Consider the following 24,083-nt stretch of genomic DNA (forward strand, 5'->3'; position numbering starts at 1 on the left):
GAAGGCATGCGCTTACACGTTCTAGATAAAAAAAAATACACATTTTTTGATTAACGAATTTGAAACTACTCTAAAATATATTTTAAGATTTAAAAATATATTTTTAATTTTTCCAGATTTAATAAAAAAATTATAATTTATTTTAGATTTTTTAATTAGAAAATATTACAGTTGTTACTACCATAATTTTGACACCCAATAGATATGTAAGAATAAATTTCAGAACTCTAAGAAGTAAGGCCATTTTTTTCTCCAATCCCATTGGGTGTTTCTTTGTGAACTCTCTCAAAGTTTTTCCTATACTCCAATTAAATTGGTAAAATATCAAATATCTTTTCTAATTTACCCTTATTTTGTGAAAGTCGTGGAAAAATTATTCTGGAAAATACGTTTCCAAATATGTTATAATATACTTCCAGAATAGATACACAAAATAATGGGAGATTATGAACCAGAGGTTATGGCAAAATTCTTTTTCCGTCTTTCCCCCCTTCTGTAATTCTCGCCTCACTTTGTAATTAGAGATGCCTACATTTTCTTAAGGTTCGTGTCTCTGGTACTATGTTGTTGTGTCTTTTCTTGCCAAGCTATTTTTGAAATCTTGATGTTTTGACATGATTTGATGTGGTTCACTATAGTGTTTCTATTAAATGTTATATAAAAAAAAAGGGGATTTGGTTGTATGTAAGTTATAAAAATTTATTTTAGAATCTATAATTTAGGATATAATTTTTTATTCTGAATTGTTTGTTTTGCAACTTAAAAAAGTTTAACATTTCAGATTGTATAATTTATAAGTGAAACTCAAAATATAAAAACAAAAGAGTAAATTTGGAATATTCAAATTTTCGGGGTGTAGTTTGAAATTATGGACGTGTAAGAAGAAATACTCGAGAATTAATTTTCTAAAAAACCATCTTGCATATTTGGGCCTAGGACCAAACAATCACAAAACATATATATATAGGCAATTTCTTCCTGCACTCTTATATTTTTCTTCTTGCACTCCCACAGTGTTTTATAAAGACTAAATTGTTCTTATTATTTTTTAAAAAACTCTAAAATGCCCCTAACTCCTAAAAATCCTAAAACTCTCACTTTCATTTTATTCTTCCCAGCGCAGCCGCAACTCCCAAGTCTCCAAATCTCCATTCTTTGCGGCGCAATTCCATAACTCCACATCTTTTGGTGGTTTAGGGTGATCTTGGTAACTTGAAGCTAAGTAAAATTTATGGTTTTTTTTTATTTGTACTTCAATTTTTCTTCAGATTTTCGTTTGCACATTTTAGACAATGCAATTCAGTAGTTTAACGGAATAGAGAATCTGTATATTTTTTCATATTCTGGGATATGGAATCCTCAAAAATCTTGGATTGATGCTTCTGGTAAATCTTGAATTGGTAGTTTTGGTAATATTTTGGATTGTTGTTTTCGGTAATATTATGGATTGATGAATTCGTAGTACATTATTCAAATCCGGATTGATGAATCCGTTGCACATTACCCAATCCCGATTTCCAAAAACCATGAAAACTCCATAACCACCAATGTTCCTAAACAAAAACTTATTTCTTATCTCTAAATCCCAAACAACGCTTCGACAACGTAGCTTACTCCTCCACCTTACTCCGCACAACTACAAAGATCCTGCACCAGCATCTGAGATGAATGAATGAAAAAGATGAATAGTGGCATAGAAACTCCACCACGATGCCCCTTTTCAAATAATAGGTCAAGGTCATTTTTGGAATTTTAAAAATTATGGGGTGCAGGAAGAAAAACGTAGGAGTGCAGGAAGAAGAAGCCATAAAAATATAAGGGCAGTTTCTTCCTGCACTCCAACATTTTTCTTCCTGCACCCCCACAATGTTGCGCAAAGACAAAATCTTCCTTATATAAAATTTGTACATTTATTTCTTTTGCATTCCAAATTATGAAATCTGGTAAATTTTCGGATTGACACTTCCGGTAATACATGAATGACATTGTTAATCCAAAATAAAAAATGTAGAACATCCATTATTAAAAAATTCATTCCAGATTCGTCAATTCATAATTCAAAATATGCATTTTGGATTCAAAAATCCATAATTGAAAAAAATATCATTATAATCCACCAATTCGTAATAGAAATTAGGCTTCCAGATTCAGCAGTCCATAAATCAACAATTTATGCAAACTTTGCTTCCAGAACACCCCCTCATCCGAAAAGCAACATGATTCACTTCCCGATTGATGAATCTATAGCACTCTCCCAGATCCCGATTTCAAATAAAAAGTGAAGGTCAGTTTCGAAATTTATAAAATCGTGGGTTGAAGGAAGAAAAATGTAAGATTGCAAGAAGAAACTGCCAAATATAAGTTTAATTAAGTTTTAATTTCTTATTTTCAATTTATTTATTATTAAATTTATTTTCTTTTATTGGTAACTCAAAAGATACTATATTTTCTAATTGAGTTTCTATCATTCAAGTGAGATGAGATCTCACTTATGTGTTTCACATGTTAAGAAATGTAAAATTTTATAGTTAATATAAAATTATATTATACTAATATAAAACGATTTATGATTTTTATTATTTTAATTAAAAGTGTGTGGAATATGGAGGTTTCCATGTGTTCCACATGTTAAGAAATGTAAAAATTTATAGTTAATATAAAATTATATAGTACTAATATAAAACGATTAATGACTTTTATTATATTAATTAAAAGTGTGTAGAATAATGAGATTTTTATGTTCTTCGTTCACTTTCACGATCTCACCTATAATAAAGATAATTTGTCTTGTTTTATAATAATCCAAGTATCATTTTATATTAACCACAAAATTTTATATATCAAATAAAGTGGATAATGGGAAAAATAATAACAATATCACTCCTTTAAGAGAAGGATTAAATGATAAAAACTTAATTGAAAAATATAAAATACTTAATAGAATTTTTTTAATAAGAATTCAATTAAAAATAATGAAATTTGTACACCAAAAATATATGCCTATTTACTTTCTTGTCACACGAGTAAAAAACAGTTGAAAATGGTTGGATTAAAAGTAAGTTTTTTTGTACAGAAAAATTAAATACAAATAGAAATGAATTTACATCCCTTCAGAGCTTTTAATCATTTGAGTTCCTTGGTGTTAAAAAATAAGCTTTTGTTTAACACGTTTAAAGGAGTGTACAAGAGTTTTATATGGTTATTTAATTACAAATCAATGACTTAAAAAATAATTATATTTAAACATGTTTTAAGTTTATGTAAACACGCATATGATTTTAGTCTCTGTAAAAATATTTCCCAGCTTAAACTTTTTATATTTTTTTAATCTTTGTCTTTAACTATAGTTAATTTAAAGTTAAAAATAAAATTTTTAGTTAATATAATTATTGAATAAGAAAATGAAAAATAGTGAATTAGCAACCCATGTGCCAATAAACAGACATGTGGGGAATACAAGAAAAACAAACAGAAAGGTTGTGAACAAGCATCAAACACAACCTTGCATAAAATGGAGAAATAAATAATGTATTGGGAAGACAAACATCATATTAATTAAGCAATCATGTGTTATTTGGGAGCCACCTCACTCCACACTCAGCCTGACAAGAGAATCAGACATCAGCCCATACGGTGTCTTAAAAAAATGAATCCAAAAATGGTTTGCCATGTGATTTTTCATGCTCAAATCCACTCTTCTCACTACCCTAATGCTTCCACAAACATCTTATTCACACACTGCTACCGTATTTTGTCGTGCTTTCCCTTTCTTTAGGCAAATCATCATTTCAACTACAAGGACCACACACTGTTTGAGTACAACAAGACCAAAGTCAATCACAAAATTGGTATTTCACACATTACTGAGAAGTCTGCAACATAACTTATTTTTTCATGGTTTGAAATTGACATGGTTTTTGTATCAACCGGGATTCAGGTGATCATTCCATTACTGATAAGTGACTTCCTAAAGAAATATTTGTGTTCCACACATTGGTCAGCAAGATAGACAATTGAAAAACCCTTTCATAGATTAGATAGAAAGGTCATGTTTGAAGCATACATATTAGTATCTCCAGGTGCCACCATCTCATTGACAACGTTGTGTGCTTCTTGGGACAGTAGAGTGAAAATGCTGCCAAATTCAATAATTAAATAATCAAAAACCCAATAACTAGTGGAAGGTGGAGAAAGATGCCCAAAAACTAACGTCCCCAAGTTCAACACCTAGAAAAATAACATTCACAATAATACAGTGACATTGAGCAGTTTGCACTCGTGTTCTCAACCCCAGCAGAAGATCACGAAGGAAGATAACAGAATGATTAAGAAACTAGACTGCACTAGTCTAAGGCCACCGTGACTCTCATCATTCATGCCAGGTCCTGAAGGTCCCATGCCACTGCCAATGCCTCCTAACACTCCAGGTGTTGTGCTGTATGGAGTAGTACCAGGGGTGGTTCCGGTGCCGGTTCCGGTACCGGTTGTTGGGGTTCCCGTGGTGGGAGTGGTGCCCATGGTTGGTGTAGTTGTGACAGGAGTTGTACCAGTGCCTGCAGCACTGATAAGACAAAGGAAGGAATCAAATGATCAACCCACATGCTATGTCTCAAAACAACAACAACAAAAAACACCAATAGCTAACTACCAGTTACATATTCACGGTCTTGGCTAACCTCATCTTCACATGATAAATAATCAAGTTTTACAATCAAAAGGGTTAATAAAACTAAATGAAATTATCCGCATTATTATTACACATACACTCACAGCAAACACACCCAACTAACTATTTTGTTTGGACTCAAAATTCGTACCCTTCTTCAGCTGAATAAACCAGCTTTTAATGCCCATTAAGTTTTAAACCGATCTACCTCCATGCTCATTCTCAATTCCCAACTACTTTTCCTAAGTTGACAATGACTCCAGCATGAACGAAATTATGGTTTTTTCATAGTAACATAACCTTCAAGAATATTTCAGAACATAAAATCTTTCGTGAGATTTGCTTTTCTACACAATCGTCCTTCCCCCTTTAACTTGACAGACAATAATGGAAGTACTAGCAGTATTAACTGTTAGCCAAATTAACTGAGGTAAATAGAAGTAGCAGTAGTATTGTTTAGCGAGAAAAAAAACAGCTTTTCACAAATTTGCAGGTTAAAAACAGAAACAGACGAGAAAAACTATAGAAAGCGATGGGTGACGAGAAGGGTCATACACCACGATAACAAATATGTGGACTTTTTTAAAAGTTTGATGGCCCAGATTCCGAAGCAAGTGTTGTCCATTTGGCTTTTGTGCAACTTCATCATCCATCACCAAAATTAAAACTTGATCATGAAATGTGGAAACAAAAATACAAACTTCTCAGTGCTCATTGTTAACTTACCCAAACACCCTCCTCCACTTACTTTTTATTAACATACACATAAATAAGGGCATTTATGTCTTGCTACTATTTTGTATTGCCAAAACTGCTAAAGCAGGGCAGCTAAGGATAAGATCGTTCAATTGGGACAAACTTGTCATTTCTTAATGATAATGTCCAATTTTTTGATTAAAAAGATTCAAACTTTAATTCAGCATCGGATCCCAATTATTGAAGCATCTTTAATAACTTAAAAAAGTTGAGTGTCTCGCTGCAACGGCTATAATCACCAATAAATGGGTAATGAGTTGCACACCCAATTGTGAAGTTCCGATATTGTCAAAAACCAAATGAAAAAAAAAAACAGTTCGTCAACGTAGGACAGAACCTCGTCAAAGCGACATTAATAGAACGGAGAAATTAAAAACGAACGTCTAATAAATTTGTAAATGCAGATGAATATATTTAAATTCAGAATTAAAGATAATAAACCTTATTCTGCTTGTACCCAATAATTTATTTTCTTAGTTTCATCCTTTTGCCTTCACCAAAATAATATACTCCTAAAAAAGCAAGTTGAATAAATATCTGAGTAATGTTTGTTTTATTTCTGTTTCCTTGTACACTACTTTCACATTTTCTTTTATCATGATTAAAAGACAATTTGAATTTTAACTTTTCTCCACTTTCTTTTATGATACAAAAAAGTAAGCACGGCTGTAGTACTTTAGTATCAGGAAAAAAAAAAGTGAAAAAAACATTCAAAGCGGTTGTGAAATTCCCCTTCAACAAAAATCTAGTACTTATTTAAGAACAAATGTTACTTTATTTTATAAAAAATTAACCTAATTGGTTTCCTTTGAAAACATTATTTATGACCGAACTATACTCATAAAAAACTCTCTTCCCGTAGCAACACTGCACTGTGTGAAACCTTACAAAACACTGCTACACTACCACCCAGCGAATATGCCTATTGCAAACCAAATAACCCTTTCATAGTTAAAATAATGTACTAATCTATGCAAGTGCCCAAACCCCGATTATGTTTTATTATGATAAAAAAAAAGTAAGTTCGCTACCAACGTTAACAACGCCAACCTTCAAAATCAGGCAACCACGTTAAAACTTTAAGCAAAAAAGAAAAGAAAGCATATTGAAACTAACGAACAACAAACAGGAAGCTTGAGAATAAAGAAGAAAAGAGTGGACGAAATCCATACCTGACACTTGACGGGTAGGAACAACCGCCAGTGCCTGTTCACCAAAGAAGGAGAGAAAGAGAAACAGGTAAAAGGGTCAGCTACTGTTGTTGTTGGAAGGAATATATGCTAAGAAAAAGAACAGAAAAGAGAGATCGAGGATTTACTGGGGTCAGATGCAGTAACAGTGGCTGTTCCAGCAAACTCACAGGACCCTTGAGCTTGACCCTTCTTTTGGAAATAGCTATTCACGGCGTAGTTGCAGTGGGCCCTCACGGTGTTGGGCTGGAAACAAGGACCGTTTTGATGGAGAGGGTTACAGTCAGCACCAGCTCCACAAGCATAGTCCAATGTTTTCTGCAGGATCGCGTCGCCTCCATCCTTACAAACGCACCAAGTTGCAGCTGTAACAGTTTAAACACATTAGCAAACAAAGACAACGAGTGTGAAAGAAGAAGAAAAGGTTTAGATTTTGGGGAGGAAATGATTTTATGGTTAGTGAAGGTTTGGACGAATGAAGGTATACATGGTAGGACTCTTTTGAAGAATCTACGCTAGCAAGGTGAGATGTTAGTAGATCATGATGTTAAGAAATGTGGAATGGCACACTCGCATGACTAATTTTGTTCCTAGCTAGGATAAAGTTTGCTCTTTGAAGATTATGTGAAAAAATAGAAAGCAGAGAGATAGATCCAGTGGTTAAAATATGGAAAGGGTGTCTAAAGTAGAAAAAAGAAGTAAAATTTTGAAGGTTGAGGTTGAGAAGGGAGAGTAGAAGAAAAGGGAAGTTGGAAGCATACTTGAAGTGCCAGTGAGAGCCAAAAGAAGCAGTGCAAGAGCTAGAGCAGCCATGGTAGGAGATGAGGTAGAGAGCAATGGTGTTGTGAGATGGAGAGAATAGGTAGTAGAGCAGAGAGTGGGAGTGAGAGTGAGAGAGAGGAAGGAGAATGGTGGGTGGGTGCGTGACAGAGTGTGAGATGAGATGAGAATATGAGGACAAAATATAACACGGGAAGAGAGGAGATGGTAAAGTTGTGTAATGTGTAAACGGTGGGATGATGGTTGGCCTCCTTTTGTGTCGGCTTGTGAATGCTTTTTGTACTTTTGCAATCTCAGTCTCACTGTTACTACAACTACTTAATGTGGTTAAAAATAATGTAAATAATAGTTGTGTTTGTTTCTAATCACGCTCCTCTTTTCTTTACCCTATATCAAGGAAGGAAAATAGTTTCATAGGGACTCGTAAAAGGCTAACAGGGTGAGTGAGGAGGCCTAAGCAGCGAGTGAATAACGCACCTTTGGTAGTGGGTCACTGTTTATCTTTGGGACTGGTCTTTTGCTAAGGTCCAGCTAGAGTAGAAAAAATGGGAAGGATTAAATAGTATTAGTCAAAATTGATGAAAATTTGACAGAAAGTTATGAAAGTGTTTAAAGAATTAATTTGCATTGCAGAACTTTTTTGGGTTCAGCCTCACATTATAAATATTGGAGCAGTGGAAATAAAAGATTTATTGTTGCACGTCTCGTGTTAACGGCTAGAATTGTAAAACCGCACATGTATATGTTCCATGCGCCATGGTCCCAGGTAATTCAATGTTATTTCGCTAGTTGTACTTGTGGGTTGCCAGAAGTAATGACAGGAGTCTGGTCTCCGAACTATCTTCTGCTTCTCCTCTTAATTGAATATCTCAACTGCACCAACGGTCCAAGAATTTTCTTCCTTTTAAAATAAAGAGACTAACCAATAAAAATAATTAGTGTGTGAGAAAAAGTTGTTACACAACACAGTGTTTGTGAACTTGATTAGTGTTGGTGATTACATGAGAGATGAAATGTTTGCTTACTTTTTTCGCTTTCAGCGTCCAATGCTTTATACAGAGCGTCTCGGGTCTCGAGGAAGTGTAACATGACTCACTGGGCCATCATCGAATGGATGAGACCACGACCCGAACTAAGGGCATGGGCCGGAACCCAGTTGATTAACACAACATGGGTTTGGTTAGGTCTAATGGAAGGGCAAAGAGGTCTACGATTCACAACAAGTACAGAATTAAATTAACTTTGAACCCCGAAATACTATTAATTTAGCTTTGAGCCCCCCAAAAGCTATTAATTCAATATCATAACTTTTGTTTCTTTCACACTACCAACTATATATGCTCATCTTTTAGCGAATTTATACATGACTTCTTATATCTAAACACTCCCACATGGCAAACTCCCTCTTGACAACTATCAATACAACTATTAATGTAGAAAAAAAAATTGAGTTGAGAGCTTTGAATGATTTTAAAAATCGAGAATAATCTACATAGAACTTTTTGAATTTAGGTTTGTTTTAAGTTTTTTTTTTGTTTCATCATTGAGGACTTCTTTAATCGTTTCTGTCATCTATTTTTTCGATTTCGTCCTTACGACGTTGAAGGTGATTGGTTGTGTTGGCGTTTCAAGCATGATGTTGGTTTGTTTACAGACTTTCAATTTTGTGTGGTGGAGTCTGTTTGGTGTGTGGTTGATGTTAGTTTGTGTTGTAACTTTGTGGTAGTCAGTTTTAAACTATTTATTGGTGGTTGTTACCGAAACTAGGTAACTATAATAATATAATGAATCTAGCTAGTGACTGAAAAATTAAAATTAGTATTGTGCAAAACAAAAAACTTAAATGATCACATATATCAACCTGGATAACCACATGTTTGTGTAAAAGAGTCACTTATTCATGTTATAGTCGTAGTGGTCGATTTTAGATTGTTCATTAGTAGAGTACATAGTGATTGTGGTCACCGAAATTGGATAATTATGATGATACGATGAAATCAACATGTGATTGATAACAGGAGTCAATAATATAAAAAAACAAAAAATTTAAATGACTATATATATCAACCTAAGACAACACTTAAATACATGTAAATATAAAGATTTTATTTTATAGTATAATTTTCCAAGTTTTCAAATGATATTTTACATTTGTTATCTCAAATTTCTATTAGTGTCAACAATATTTTTCTTTATATATTTCTTTTTAGTTAGAATAACTTTTTAAATTAGATAATACTTGGAGTATTCCTTTATTGATACACACTATTTTAAGATATTTCAACAACGGAAAGGTTTTGACTAGAGAGTCTTCTTAAAGTAGTTATTGAATGCATCAAATATAATAAAGACTACAGAAATTAACAACCTAAAGCTAGAATGTTTCCATTCTTTATGAAAGATTCATTTATTAGGAAAAAATAATCAGTCAATAAATATCTCCCCGACAGTTCCTTACTACCCTTGAATGCAAACCAACATTCTCCAAAACCAAAAGCCACGCAATGCAAAATGCTATGCATCGGAAGGCGCATATTATAAAATATAAAATGCAGAGGCCAATATATGTTTAATCCAATATCATGTGGGTCTTTGATATGGAGATGATGGACAAGATTTTACCAAAACTATGAACTTTTCATACGCAGGTAAAATTGCAAAATGAAGTTGCTGATGACAACCTGAGACACTACCTATTCTTCAGAAATACATTTTAATGCTATGTGGATTCTGGAGCCTATTTTGGTTTTCATGAACAAGCTCATTTCTTGGTATGTTAGTTGATAGAAATATGATGAATATGAAAGCACTGTTCCTATAAAAGCATTTCACAGGCAGGTACGATCATACAATCCAACATATATCATCGAGATGTTGACGGAGCAGAGTTCAGCTTGAATTTGTTAGAAAGTCTAGTATTTACAGTGCACAGACAACATATGCATGTCGGTTCCATTTATAATTTGTTGAAGAATTATTCCCAGTCAGCATCAAAGAATCCAGCATCTTTCATCTCGGAATAATATGCAGTGTCCAAAAGGAAATCTTCCTCCTGCAGTACAAATTATGATGTTCATGCATATATTATAGAAACCAAAAAGAAACAGTAAATAACACTGAATGTTTACCCGGAAGAAATCTGCAAGAAAAGTAACGTAAAGAAATGGAAGATACAAAGAGTGATAACAAAGCACAGTGACATCATACAACCTGCAGATGGAAAGCATTATCTGTTATTCAGAGTTTAAGTTATCGAGATGATAATTAAATACCTCTTCTAAGTCCTAATTGAAAAGAAGATATATAGTGTTACCAATTGCCGAGTCCAATGCCAATTCCTGCGAGTCCACAAGCAAACAGGCTAATCACACTGAGGACAAACATTACGGCAACATAGTTGTAAAAAGCTGGTCTTGCTGCAAAGATGAAAGAAAATGAATCTTTTGGAATATAACTGGTAAGTTGGTAACAGAATTAGGGTGTTTGGCAGAAAGTTGTCTCTAATGTCTATGTAAACAGATGTTCTACTCAATGATACACTAATATCACTTCCATGTTTCCTCATTTGGAAAGTGTGAATGTCCATTCTAGGTGCACAAAAAAGCTATCCACACAGTCAGAAGTTATACTCACGTGGTAGCTTCTCTCTCCATTTCGAGAAATGTGCAAACAAAATGAAACTATATGCTGCAGCAAGCAATAACTTATGTACTATCCATAAACTCCACTTGATTGTATGAGTGCTTCCAACATGGTTATTGAACAATGGGACCCCAAATCCAAAAACATATATTGCCTGATAAGGAAATGCTTAATCAGCAAAAGATAAATCACGAAATAATGCATAAAAGGGGATGACAGCTAAAGGCAGTTTGAGTAATTAACACCTATAGAACAATGAACACTTGACAGGGCATAAACGATGTGGCACTGAGTCTAATATCATATGCAATGAGAAACAGACATGAATGGAAAACCATTGCAGGTTGAAACCACCGTATTTTTTTGTTTGTTTAGGAAAGAAACCGCAAATTGAAATTCATATTGAAGAGAATGGGAAAGTTACAGATCAAGGATAAGTAATCCTCAAAGAAATGAGATACAGCATATAATCACAATTGAATAGAACCTAAATCAAATGACAAGTTAAATTCTAAAACAATAAAATAGTGTCCCTAGTATAACTGCAACAATTTGTTATTTCCTATTTGATACATCATACATCTAAGGTGGGGTGATGCGAGCAAAATTTCAGCTGTATTTTAACGTATTGAAGACATTTATGCAGATATATAATTAGTAATTTATGGTAAGTAATTTATGTTAAATTCTAAAACAATAAAATAGTGTCCCTAGTATAACTGCAACAATTTGTTATTTCCTATTTGATACATCATACATCTAAGGTGGGGTGATGCGAGCAAAATTTCAGCTGTATTTTAACGTATTGAAGACATTTATGCAGATATATAATTAGTAATTTATGGTAACAATCGAGAATAATATTTCCTCATTTATTAAAATATCATATTTGAATCCTCACTGGGATATCTTTTAGCCTAAAAGTCTTGAATTGCGCTAAAACTTTTTTAATAAGAGTTTCACAGCATGCCATGAATCTTGTGTCACAATTGTAGTTAATGTCTTGAAGTGATCTAAAAGGAAGCTTCCAATTGAAATTAAAGACTAAAGTCTCCGCAGTTAAAAGCACCCCATTGACATATCATGTGATTAAAGAGAAATATATTACAGTTTAAAACATATTCCATACTACATTCGAGCATTTAATTAAGAGAGAATAAGCTACATCTGTCACCCAAGACGACACATCTAGGTCCTTTTATGTATTCAACTTGGCAGCTGTGCCGTAAGGGAAAATTTAATATGGAAGTGATAAAGCACTATTAATTAGGATATGGGAGTAAAAAATGGTGATGCAACCACATTAATCCATACACGAACTTTCTATTAGAAATTAAGAAAAACTTGTAAGGCACAAGCCTATGGGTTTTCAATTCTGAGAAATTTGAGAGATGCCTAATACTGGCAAGGACGAATATAGTCAAAATTTGGGAGCTTATGAACTTCTTTTAGTAAATAACAACCACCTTTCTCATTTTGTTAGTATTAAAGAGATTACATAAAATACACATGACGTTTTCCGTAGAATGATGGAGTTGAGTTCAACAATATGACAAAAAGAAAAGGCTCAGAAACATTTTGGAGTAAACTCTCAAAAAGAAGATGGCTAACTCAACATGACTTTTGGAAATTTGGATCATGAACATTTACTGCAGAAGGAGACTAATTAATAGTTGTTACAGAAAGCAGCCACCCATGAACACAGCAACAGGTACCACAAATGTAGAATCACTGCCAAAACAAGTTCACTTATCATTTCAAAGGCAAAGTTTGTTTAACATTATGTTTCATACTGCAAAACTTTCTTAAGAGCTGTGTTTGTTGCACCCATTAGTTCTTCAATGAAGGTTGCACCATTGGTAGAGATCAATGTAGCTAATATTAGTGACTTCTTTCCTGAGCTGTTATATTTACAATTGTGATGTAGAGTAAGACCAAGTTACATTGACAACAAGAAACAAACCAGGGTAGGAAGAAAATCAAATGCTATTCATAAAACGGAAAGTTTAACGAAACCAAGAAAGAATAAGCAAGTTGAGACATAACTAATGTGAATGAAAATCAAACTCACCTTAAGAAGGGTATCCACAAAGACAACAATTCCTGATGCAATGAAAGAGTGTGCTAGAGCTTCCATGCCATTCATATAGTTATCCTTCAGTAAGAAAGCGATCAAGCTTATCTCTAGACATAGCATACCAGACGCTGTGAATAAGGACAGCAGATTCCATGCAATCTCCTTTCCATGAGAACACTGCCATGCCTGCTTAAGCAAAAAAAGCAAGAACTGAAAGGCTAAAAGAAGGAAAGGTACAAATCCTACTGCCAACTGAATGGGAGTAAATTAAAGTGATAATCAAAATTTACAATGAAGCACACACAGAAATGGAAAAGCTATGACGTAGATTTTGCACCCATACAGATTACTTTTACCCACTGGACTCAAAAGCAAACAGAGCCACGTAGCTGAAAAACTTAAATGCAGATTTTTAATTGTATAATATATGGCATGTGGGTGTATACTCTGCTGGTAACTGGTATGCTATTTGCGTCTGTGATACATTTCAAAATATTACTTGATATGTCCTTAATGTATATATTTTTAAATTTGAAAAAATTACATGTTATACACTCGCGCAATTTTGAAGTAATAACATATTCATAGCCATAGGTGTTGGGAATTATGAATAGATAGCATAGTAAATTAAACATTTTAAATAAAACTTATCACTTCATCTATTTTTCCTTTTGTTCTGAATTAACGCCAACCTTGATGTTGGACCCCGGTCATGAACACCTACATGACCGGCATCGTTGGTACTCTCGTGCACCCTCATGAGATCACAGCTTCGCAAACACACCCACCACTCCATGAGCCTTGTTCTTGACTTGTTGAGAGTTCTTGCAGGTGACTGCCTCCCATCCTTCCACCTCGACCGCCTGCTAGAAATCATCATTGCCTCGCCGGAACCACCCTTTTGCTTTCATCTTGAACACCTATCTTTGTTCATTCACAAAGATATGATAGATCCAGCTCACAACGCCACTCTTGTTAATTGAACAATTTAAATAAAACTAGTTGTTTCATGCTTCTTCTTTTTTTACGTAATTATGCTGTTGGACTTCAAAAGTCCTCTTCCCAGCTTTCAGTCTCTAAAGATTAAAATCATGAGTAGAACGATTTCTTACTTCGTCATAGTGTGAAACATTTTACACCACCAGTCCATAGATATCTCAAATGAGCATGGAAGCAGAGGAGAAAACAATATATAAAAAAAGGAAAGATGCGATGTGGTGTGGTGTACCTGAAGAGAAGACCATGCGAGGTTTAAAAGCGCAACGAGCCAGAGGAGGGCATAATAGGAAATAACAACATAGGAGCCTCGATGACAGAGGCTGCTGAGATTCTTCTTGGCGTGCAGCGCAAGATACAGAACGAACAAGACGGACGAAACGACAAGGAAGATGCCGTACCCATCGCACTTCAGATCGCTGCCAAGTGGCGACAAAGCCTCATCTTCGATACTCTGTGACATGCTTTCAGGGGCTGAGATCGGTTAACAAGAAAAGGGGTTTGCGGGAACCATAGGACATTGTTTGGTCCCTGCCAATGTGGATTTTTCTTCAACGAGATCGTGAAATTGAGTTGATGATGGAGTTAACTACCCACTTTCTTTTCTTGTGATGAAAGTTTCCGTGTAATGATATCAATCATGATTTACAACTTTTTATTACATTTTTAACGCCTTTAATATGCTAACAATAATTTTGCACTAGGCGTGTAAATCTACTAATACGGAATCATTACACCTTAATCATACTCCACTCAAGAAAAATGGTTCAGTCAAAAGTCATATATAATAATGTAAAATAACTTTAGATAAGATGTGTTTTACAAGTAAGAAAAAGAAAATTGAAGGAATATTTTTTCTTATATTTTTTTGTCTTTATTCTTTTGTTTTCTTCATCTTTTTTTTTTTTATAATACAGTGGATATAAAATCTTTATAAAGACTTATTTTACAATAAAAATAAAAAGTATCCCTTTGAATAACTTGATCTAAACAATAAGATGGTGATACTTTAATATCTCATACAATAAAATACATAAACTCTACATTCTATTATATTATTATTTTATTATATTTATTTTATTTTTTAATTTAAAACATTATTGTAAGTGTCAAAATAAACTTTTTCAAACACTAACTTTTTTTTTAAGAAGCTGCAAGCTCCATTATCATAAATTATGACTTAGGTTCTGTCCTTTTTTACAGACCTTAAAACAGTATCCTTCTGCAATGAAAGTTACTATCATGGGCTTTCATGATCAACCATTTACTTATTAGTCCAGTTTGAAAATGTGAGTAATTATTTAACCCACCATTTATTTATTACATCCATGTTATTAAAAGAGGAAGGTGAGAAAACATAGGATAGCTTGGAAATCATGGAGATGATGATGATCAATACAAATGGTGTGAGAGCCTAGGACGAGGGTGGACAGAAAGAGGCACTGCTCTCTGGAGGGTGAGCCCATACGCTTCATCCATATTGAGACTTTTGGGGTCAAGTCCATTCTCTAACTCCCAGTCAAATGCATGGGCTAGGGTAGCAGTGAGTAGCTGAACCTCCACTAGACCTAAGCTCATACCAGCACATATTCTACGCCCAGCCCCAAAGGGTATAACCTCAAAGTTGTTGCCCCTAACGTCAACGCCACCCTTCTCACCACCAAGGAGGAACCTTTCAGGCTTGAACTCCAATGGGTCTGACCACTCCTTAGGGTCACGTCCTATGGCCCACACATTGACCAAGAGAGTTGCACCTTTCGGAATGTGGTAACCAAATATCTCACAACTCTCTTCAGAAATTCGTGGAATAGAAAGAGGGGTTGGTGGGTGTAAACGAAATGTCTCCTTCACCACAGCCTGTAAGTAAGGAAGATGGGGCAAGTCAAGTTCTGTCACAAGTCTGTCTTCACCCACAACACTATCTATTTCTTGTCGCACCCGAACCATGCTTCTCGGGTTCCTAATTAGTTCAGCCATCGCCCATTCAATTGTGCTTGATGGTGTGTCTGTTCCAGCTCCAAACATGTTCTGCAAGAGACATCGCTTTACATCAATTGTGAGAAAAGGTAGAGTTACACATAGTCTGTGGAGAATATACGTACCAAAAGTATTGCTTTGACCTCCTCATCAGAAAGCTTGCATCCTTCTTGAGGAGTGTCTTTCAGTGACAACAGTGTGGTTAAGTATATGTTTTGGTGTTTCTCATTCTTGGAAATCTGATGTTCCTCGATAATACTAGTTAAAAATGCATTAAACCTCTTGCGTAGTTTTTTTGCTTTGGCTTTTACTCCATTAAGGTCTAGCCAATCCAGGAATGGAATGAAGTCACCAATATTAAAAACTCCTGACAATTTCATGAGCTCCACCACCATAGATTTAAACTCATCTGCCTTTGGATCCCAGCCACTGCTTCCATAATCGAAAACTCTTCGTCCTATCATTATCCTTGTCAATGTGTTGGTGGCACATACGTTCAACAATTGTCCCAATTTCACAGCTTTTGAGTCTGAACTTGCCAGATTACGTGTTAATTTTTTTACCTCTTTCTGTAAATACATTTGTTTAGGTTATGTGTTGCTTTATTATATTATTTCCATTAGAAAAATTGAATGGACTTGCAAAGTCGGGAAAATGAGCAAAATGGTGTAATTAGGTAATCAAAATAAGAAAAATAAACAAATGCAACAAAAATTATGTAAAGAAAAATATAATTTGACAACCTAGTTGTATACAATTTCTTTTTTTTTTCTTTATATATAAATTTAAAATAAATATATATAATAAAAAGCATGTTTAGAATTAAATATATATAAAAATAATAATAATAATATTATAAATTGTAATATGATTATATAAAAAATGTGAATTACGAATGATTCTCTTTATAAAAATATATAAGTCATCATTAACAAGTAAAATCTCAAATTTTTATAACAGTAAAAGATGTAAATTATGAGTATGAATTTCAGTTTAAAACAAATATTCTCAACAAAAAATACGATTACTATGTAAAATTTGAATAGAAGTGATCATTAATGTGTACAACCCTAAACCCACTAATCTACCCAATTTTTATTTAACGGAAGATTGTAGTTCGGATGATAATTTCCATATAAATAACATACAACAAAAAAATTATATTTGACGTTGACAACTACCGTATAGACTTTTATTTCCCTAACTAGCACCATTTAGACTTTTATTTCCCTAACTAGCACCCTTTTGTTTTTATTTTCCGCACCCTTTTCTTTTTATTTTCCTACCTAACACCCTTTTATTTTTTATTTCCCTAACTAGCACAATTTCCAAAATAAATAAATAAATATTTATTTATTTATTTTTTGATAATTTTAATTTTGAATGCATTAAAAAATAAATATTTTTAATGTTTAAAATAGTTAAAAATATAATTAATGAATAAAGAAATGAGTTTTTATAAAATAAAAAAAAATTAAATGTTTAGTTTAAAATTATTTTTTTAAGAATGAAGAAAATAAAAAATTAAACCCTCATAAAAGTTGAATTTATAAACATAAATTACTATTTATTTTTATTATTATTGATGATGTAATCATGTTAATTTCAAGTAAAAAATACATGACATAATTACAAAAAAAAATAAAGTCAATTAGTATTAATTAATAGTTGATACACAAGTAATATTGAAGTGTCTATCCTAAATGCAAAATCCTAAAAAAAAACCAATGCAAATGTTACACTTAATGCTTAAAAATGAGAAGCAAAAAATGAAAAAAAAAAAGTCTAGAAAATAAAAACAACAACAATAAAAAAAAGAATGGTAGAAAAAAAATAATAACTAAAAACATAAAAGATATAAAATAAAGGCAAAACAAATTAAGATAAAGATAAAAGATATAAAAATAAATTCAAATAAGATAAATATAAGAGATATAAGGCGATACTAAATAAGTATATGTTGATCATAAAAATGAAAATAAATGAAAGATGATAATTCATTTAATATTTTATTCAATGATACATTAAATAGTTTATGCGAAATGAAACATAATTAATGACGAGAAGTGCACAATCCAGTAATGTTGGGACATATTCTTTATGTGTGTCTTGGTGTTTGACAATATGAACATTTTTTTTTCGATCACGTTGTTCCTTTATATACATATCAGTCCTTATTTAACTTTGTTTTTTTTATAATTATGTCCTGTATTTTTTACTTTAAATTAACATAATTACATCATCAATAATAATAAAATAAATACTAATTTATGTTTATATATTCAACTTTTATGTTCTCGTAGAGTTTAATTTTTTATTTTATTCATTCTTAAAAAAATAATTTTTAAACTAAACATTTTAAATTTATTACTTTTTTATTTTTATTTTGTAAAAACACATTTCTTTATTCATTAATTATATTTCTAACTATTTTAAACATTAAAAATATTTATTTTTTAATGCATTCAAAACTAAAATTATAAAAAAAAATTAATTTATTATTTTTTAATTTATTTTTGAAGTGCTAGATAGGGAAATAAAAAATAAAAGGGTGCTAGATAGGGAAATAAAAACAAAAGAGTGCTAGATAGGGAAATAAAAACAAAAAGGTGCTAGTTAGGGAAATAAAAGTGTAAATGGTGCTAGATATGAAATTTACCCCATTTTAGTTGACGACGACTTAAATTGTTTTTTTTTCTCTCATCAAAATGATAATAAATATATTTTTTAAAATAAAAATATGTATATAATAATTTAATAACTGGCTAACAATCTTGTGTAAAATTTTATTTTATAGTATATAATTTCAAAAATATTATTTAGAAAAAGCATAAAAAAATAAAGAATTAATTTTATTTTTTTAAATCTTGATATATTAAAACTATAGAAAGTATTTTAAATAAATTTGGTTAAAAATAGATTATGCGATAAATTAAAAATGTTTACATTTTTTTAAATATTATTAAAGTCTACAATTTGTTAAAAAAATAGTTTTAAATTTTCAATTTTATTTATAATTTTTTAAATAAAAAAATTAAGCTTATATACTTTAAAATAAAACTTTATAAATGGTACATGTAATTTTAAACAAATTTTAAATATTATACACACATTTTTATTTAAAAATATATTAATTATTTCTACGGAAAAACAAATTAAAAATCATCCATAGAAATGACAAATTCCACTCAAATGAAATACACTAAAATCTGAAGTGCAAATTTTTATATAATTTTAACACTAAAGTTATTATCCGAAGTGACAACTTTCTTTTAAAAAAATTGAGACAGACTTAAATAAAATCGTATATGAATGGGTTAATTCTATTCAAATTTTACAAAACAGTCGTAATTCCTGTTGACACTGTTGTTTCGTATTCACAGTATACGACTTTGGAATCGTAAATTTTTGTTCATTTGTCCATTTTCATATTTTCATCCACCAATCCTGCAAAGTCTCCCCAACTACCTCTTTCAGTACTTGTTATGATAAGTGAGAAATGAAACTAATAATTTATTTAGATTTTTTTTAATATAAATTTAGGTGGGAAAACAAGAAAAAAATCTCATTAATAAACTAAAATTAGTTCATGAAAAAAGAGAAGTTTTTTAAGTCGATAAATAATACGATAATATTGCTATATGATTAATGGAAATTGATATGGAATATGGAAATGATGCTGACCTCACGCAGTTCTCTAAAATCATCCAGGGCCTTACCAGAGAACATATGAGTTGAGCTTATTTTTCTCAGTAACCGCCACCTTGGGCCATAGGAAGCAAACCCAAAGTCTTCTTTGTAATAGCTCATGTACTTGTTCACGAAATTCCGTGGCCGGTTCGAAAACTTCGCATCGTGAACCTTCAAGAACTGCTCTGCCACGGAGGCGGAAGCCGCCACCACAACGTCAACAAAGCCCAACCGGAGGTAAATGAGCGGGCCATACTTATGGGCCATAGCTGCGAGGGCCTGGTGTGGCGCACGGCCCATGTGAGGCAAATTTCCTACTATGGGCCATGGGCTTGGCCCTGGTGGCAGTGGTACTGAATGCGCGGTTCTGAGCTTGAAAAGACTGTAAATAAGGATAGCTGCTACGATAGTAGTAGCAAAAGCTAAAAGCCAAGGTGACATGGATATGGATTATGTATGTGAGCAACGTGCTTTCAACAATGGTGTCGGATACAAAAGCAGCACAACCTAGTGTGTTATATAAGGGAAATTTTATGTGTGTTATTCAGTGAAGATTTTTCTTTAGTATTAGACAATCATTAGGCTGTGTTTGGATTTAACTTTCAGTCAAATGTTAGTATGTGTGATCATTGTCATGATAGAAAATTGCATTGAACAAAGTAGAATTAATATATAATAATATTTTCAAAATCAGAACAACCTGCAATCTTTAGAAGAATTAGCTAATATCGATATGTCTTAATTAATCTTGAATTTAAACTTTATAAATGAAAAAATAAATAGTTGTGAGAAGATAACAAATTTTCTTCCTAAAATTAACGATGAACTAAAATATATTAAAGAAATAATAATTATCAAATTATAGGTGATTATACATAATTAATTTGATAATGATAAAATCTTATTATTAGTAGACCATCACATAATTTAGCTTGTAATTTAGGGACTCTGATTTAGAAATAAAGTGTATATATTTTTTTTCTATACATGGACACAAAAGAAGAAGACATTACCATTTTTTCTTACCATCTTCTTAAATATCATATTCTTTTCTTATCTTCTTATTTTCTTACCATCTTCTTAAATATCATATTCTTTTCTTGTCTTCTTATTTTCTTACCATTTTCTTATATACTTATATACAATTTTCTTATATGGTCACCGATCTTGATGCTCACTAAATAAAGGATCATGTTTGACAAAGAAGGCGCGAGTCCGATGGAAACTTGGTACAAGGCTTCACTACAGAGAGCAAATTCAGCAATTAGCAAAGGTTGCTTACTCGCTGCACTGCAGGTCATGTCAGTTTGCCCATAACTCGTCTATTGATTCTGCTTTTACGAAACCATGAATTTTAGATAACGGAGCAACCGATCACATTGCATCTGATTCACAACTTTTCGCACACACTTCATCATCATTTATTCCAAATGTTAATTTGCCCATTGGCTCACCTGCGACCATCTCATATACGGGCACAATTAAATTCAATGACAATATCACTCTCAAAGATGTTCTTGTTTGCGTTCCTTCTTTTAATTTAAATCTCAAGTCTATTAGTAAGATAACCAGTTCACTAAATTGTTGTGTCATTCTTTTTCCACATGGTTGCGTTTTTCCACATGATTGGTTCAGGTAAACAATTCGCAGGCTTATACTACATATCCCTCTTCCAAACCAAATTTCGACCGACCCTGATTTATGGCACAAGCGTCTACAACTTGCATTTTCATTACTACCTATTAGTAAACATCTCACTTTCATTCATAATAATTGTATTATTTGTCCCGAAGTTAAACAAAGAACACTACACTTACCTTGAAGCACAATAAAATCTCATTCTCCATTTAATTTATTGCATTGTGACATTTGGGTCCTCATAAAACCCCAACTTGTAAAACTTTTTTTCGATGACTATACTAGATGTACTTGGCTATTTCTTATGAATCATGAATCTGAAACATCTCTTAGAATCCTTCCTTACATTTACATAAAATCAATTTCAGGCATCTATTAAAACCATTCGCGTTGACAACGAATTGGAATTTATTTCAATGCGTAATTTTGTTTTCAAAAAAGATATTGAATGTCAACACACTTGCGTCTACACTCCTCAACAAAATGGAGTTGTAGAACGCAAACATGGACACATTTTAAACACAACACAAGTTCTCCTATTTTAGTCTCAAATAAATCACCTTTTGAGTTGCTATATAATCACCCACCTTCACTTTCTCACCTAAAAAACTTTTGGTCGCCTCTATTACGCAATTGTTATTTCACCTAAGCAAAAATTTGATACGCGCGCTCGACTATGCGTTTTCATTGATCATCCTCACAATAAAAAAAGATAGAAGTTATTTGATATAGGTGCAAACACGTTTTTTACAAGTTGAGATGTCACCTTCCATGAAAGTGTTTTTCCATTCTGCTAACCGTCTCAGACGCAATCCTCACCTCCATTACAAGATATTTTGCCCGCTATTGACATTGACTTACCCACTCCTATCCGACATTTACTCAATCCACCATCTTCTCCTACTCGTCACAATGCACCTGAACCTCCAACAGACCAACATTTTTCTCCGCGCTAGGAAGTCTAGCACCCATTACCGAACCTTCCTGTTCGACGATCCAATCGCACATCAACCCCACCTTCTTGGCTTCAAGACTACGTAACGGGATCACAAGTCAATCATTCGACCACTACCGAAGACCAACCGAATGTAACCAGTATCCTATGTATAATTTTCTTTCTAATTCATGATTTTCTTCTACACATAGTGCATATCTTGGTAACATCACAAGCACCAAAGAACCTCACACTTATGCTCAAACTATCCTTGATCCAAATTGGCAAAAAGAGCTTTCCGCCTTGCATCTAAATCAAATGTGAACCTTGACACGTTACTCGTCAGGTAGAAACCCATCGGATGCAAATGGATTTATAAATAAAAGTACAAATCGGATGGCAGTGTCCAACAAATATAAGGCACGCCTTGTCGCAAAGGGTACACTAAGATTAAAGGTGTTGACTATTGTGAATTTTTTTTACCAACAGCGAAATTAACAACTTTGAGGTGTCTTCTCACCATTGGAGCAGCTAAAAATTGGTTTATTCACGAGCTAGATATGCAAAATGCCTTCTTACATGGCAAATACACAAAATTATTTACATGGACTTGCCACATGGGCATCGTCGATAAGGGAGAACATTGTATGTCGACTCAACAAATCTCTTTATGGTCTTAAACAGGCATCCCAAACATGATTTTCAACATTTTCTCATGTGATTAAATCTGCAAGATTTCGACAATCCAAGGTGGACTATTTTTTATTCACAAGACATAATAACTCATCATTTGCCTTCTTTTATTTATGTGGACGATATTCTTTTGACAAAAAATATCTGACACAAATGCAGCTTCTTAAAGAGGTTTTTTGACCATGATGGGGTTATTTTTTTTGGTTTTTACCAAAATGGGGTTCGTTTAAAAAAAATTACAAACTTAGGCAAGTCGTGCCAAAATATTTTTAAAAAATGACGTGGCAGAAGTCGTGCCAAGTTGGCACGACTTCAATATGACGGGGCAGAAGTCGTGTCAAGTTGGCACGACTTCATTATGACATGGCAGAAGTCGTGCCTAATTGGAACGATTTCTACATATGAAGTCGTGCCGAATTGACACGACTTGCCTAAATTTGTAATTTTTTTTAAACTGACCCATTTTGGTAAAAACCAAAAAAAATAACCCCATCATGGTCAAAAAATCTCTTAAAGACCGTCTATTACGACAATTTCATGTTAAAGATCTTGGAGACTATATTTTCTAGGGATTGAATTTTCCCATTCCAAAGCTGGTGTTTATATGTCACAAATAAAATATGCGCTTGATATTTTGCAGGATAATGCTCGTCAAAACAAATTTTCAATGGAGCAATACCTAAAACTCACATCGAACGATGAAGAGTTATTAAAGGATTCAGTCAAATACAGGCGACTTGTGGGACGACTGATATACCTCAGGATTACTCGACCTGACATAGTGTTTTCGGTTCGGACCCTAAGTCAATATATACCAGCTCCACGAAAATCTCATTGGATGCCGCAATTCGAGTCCTAAAGTACATCAAAAGATCATCGGGACAAGGATTGTTATTGTCATCCGAGAACAATTTGAAATTGACAATTTATTGCGACTCAAACTTGGAGATTGTCAAATAACTCGAAGATCAATATTTGGGTATTGCATTTTTCTTGGTTATTCTATTATATAATGGAATAAAAAAAAACAGACAAATGTATAAA

The 24,083-nt window shown here is 32.9% G+C and overlaps 3 protein-coding genes across 5 annotated transcripts; all 3 read right to left on the reverse strand.

Annotated features, from left to right (window-relative positions):
• Positions 1 to 4,006: 4,006 nt before the first annotated feature.
• On the reverse strand, positions 4,007 to 8,023 carry E13L3 (glucan endo-1,3-beta-glucosidase-like protein 3). The gene is made up of 4 exons (XM_068608484.2): positions 7,374 to 8,023; positions 6,741 to 6,977; positions 6,595 to 6,628; positions 4,007 to 4,561 (listed from the first exon to the last, which is right to left on the reverse strand). The coding sequence occupies exons 1-4, from the start codon at positions 7,423 to 7,425 to the stop codon at positions 4,285 to 4,287; spliced, it is 600 nt and encodes a 199-aa protein (XP_068464585.2). The 5' UTR covers positions 7,426 to 8,023; the 3' UTR covers positions 4,007 to 4,284.
• Positions 8,024 to 9,872: 1,849 nt separating this feature from the next.
• On the reverse strand, positions 9,873 to 14,798 carry LOC137807721 (protein CANDIDATE G PROTEIN-COUPLED RECEPTOR 2). Of its 3 annotated transcripts, none has more exons than XM_068608486.2 (6): positions 14,340 to 14,798; positions 13,106 to 13,297; positions 11,026 to 11,188; positions 10,706 to 10,730; positions 10,521 to 10,602; positions 9,873 to 10,444 (listed from the first exon to the last, which is right to left on the reverse strand). In XM_068608486.2, exons 1-6 carry the CDS (start codon positions 14,568 to 14,570, stop codon positions 10,367 to 10,369), a joined length of 771 nt encoding a protein of 256 aa, XP_068464587.2. In that variant the 5' UTR covers positions 14,571 to 14,798; the 3' UTR covers positions 9,873 to 10,366. The 3 variants fall into 3 exon arrangements, with proteins under 3 accessions (XP_068464587.2, XP_068464586.2, XP_090155622.1); XM_068608485.2 differs by having other exon boundaries at positions 10,706 to 10,808; XM_090299496.1 differs by having other exon boundaries at positions 9,905 to 10,444; positions 10,706 to 10,808; positions 13,804 to 14,629.
• A 550-nt stretch (positions 14,799 to 15,348) lies between these two features.
• On the reverse strand, positions 15,349 to 20,285 carry LOC137805929 (flavonoid 3'-monooxygenase). Its single transcript, XM_068605804.2, has 3 exons — positions 19,769 to 20,285; positions 16,210 to 16,653; positions 15,349 to 16,135 (listed from the first exon to the last, which is right to left on the reverse strand). The coding sequence occupies exons 1-3, from the start codon at positions 20,213 to 20,215 to the stop codon at positions 15,500 to 15,502; spliced, it is 1,527 nt and encodes a 508-aa protein (XP_068461905.2). The 5' UTR covers positions 20,216 to 20,285; the 3' UTR covers positions 15,349 to 15,499.
• Positions 20,286 to 24,083: the final 3,798 nt, after the last annotated feature.

This window comes from Phaseolus vulgaris, chromosome 3, assembly GCF_051622355.1.
Source record: "Phaseolus vulgaris cultivar YP4 chromosome 3, ASM5162235v1, whole genome shotgun sequence".
Taxonomy (NCBI): Eukaryota; Viridiplantae; Streptophyta; class Magnoliopsida; order Fabales; family Fabaceae; genus Phaseolus; species Phaseolus vulgaris.